Source organism: Cynoglossus semilaevis, chromosome 16 (genome assembly GCF_000523025.1).
Source record: "Cynoglossus semilaevis isolate Cse_v1.0 chromosome 16, Cse_v1.0, whole genome shotgun sequence".
Lineage (NCBI taxonomy): Eukaryota > Metazoa > Chordata > Actinopteri > Pleuronectiformes > Cynoglossidae > Cynoglossus > Cynoglossus semilaevis.
The window spans coordinates 27051-28095 of NC_024322.1; the positions used below are offsets into that span (position 1 = coordinate 27051).

General features: G+C 38.4%; 1 protein-coding gene across 1 annotated transcript in view; it reads left to right on the forward strand.

Moving 5' to 3' along the window:
- Positions 1-1045, forward strand: part of tmprss3a (transmembrane serine protease 3a) — a 22995-nt gene that overhangs the window by 3457 nt on the left and 18493 nt on the right. The window contains exons 3-4 of the mRNA XM_025063697.1: positions 491-614; positions 790-909. Of these exons, the coding sequence (XP_024919465.1) occupies positions 491-614; positions 790-909 (244 nt within the window). The remainder of the gene's footprint in view (positions 1-490; positions 615-789; positions 910-1045) is intronic.

The following is a 1045-nucleotide window of genomic DNA, read 5'->3' on the forward strand; positions in this document are numbered from 1 at the left end:
TGACAAAAGGAGGAAGAATTTTACGTTAAAATCCATTTAGAGGAAACACCAGCACCAGGTCAGCCACTACACCGCTACGGAGGGTTGAATCTATCCAAGGAGTTTGGGTTAGGATTAGTAATTGAGAGGATCACAACTGAAGCACAGGGGATTTTGATATGTTAGTTGTTAAAATGATGCTAGTTTAGTGTGTGATCATGAAGTCATCATCATGGGTAAGGTTACATTGCTCCGATTTATCCCAGAAAGAAATTAGCAACATGCCTTTATCCAGACCTGTAAATGAAATGACTGTAGGTTGCCATATTAAAGAAAGCAGGTTAAAAATGAGCCACCTTCATGGCAATAATAACTCAGGCTTGAAACTCACAAAGCAACTTTGCTTACTAATGTGGCTTTGTATAGGGTTAAATTGCAAACAGGGGGCCCTGTTTGCAATTTAACCCATGCATGTAATATCAAGTAACTTGATTTCTGTATGTCTTGTTAGTGCGTTTGAGTGGGCGAAGCTCGGTACTTCAGGTCCAGAAAGAGGGCATATGGAGAACAGTGTGCTCCGAGGACTGGAACAACTTGCTTGGTGTCTCTGCATGCCAACAACTTGGATACTCACGGTCAATTCCATTTTTGCCTTGACCTAGATTCATCTGTTTACCACACTTAATCACTGCTGACTAATTAAATAGTTGTCTTGTCCCAAAAGTGTTGTTGTTGCTGTTGTCAGTCATCAAAAAAATTAAGGTATGTTAATATGCAGATGGCCTCAATTAACATATTTTATCATGGCAGGTATGTGGAGTCGTTCTTCATTTCTCTCACTACTATTGAGCAGGAACTACAACAAAACTTAGTGTCCTTCAGCTCAAACCACTCCCTTATTACCAAACTCCAAAACACCACAGTGTTCAGGTAAGCAAAACTCCATCATTTCAAGATATGAATATTCAGTTTCAAAAAATGCATTTTCCTGTCATTTAAAATATTAACTAACAAAAAAGACAAAAGTCAATAGATATAAAACTGCCTTTTTGTTTTGGGGGAATTT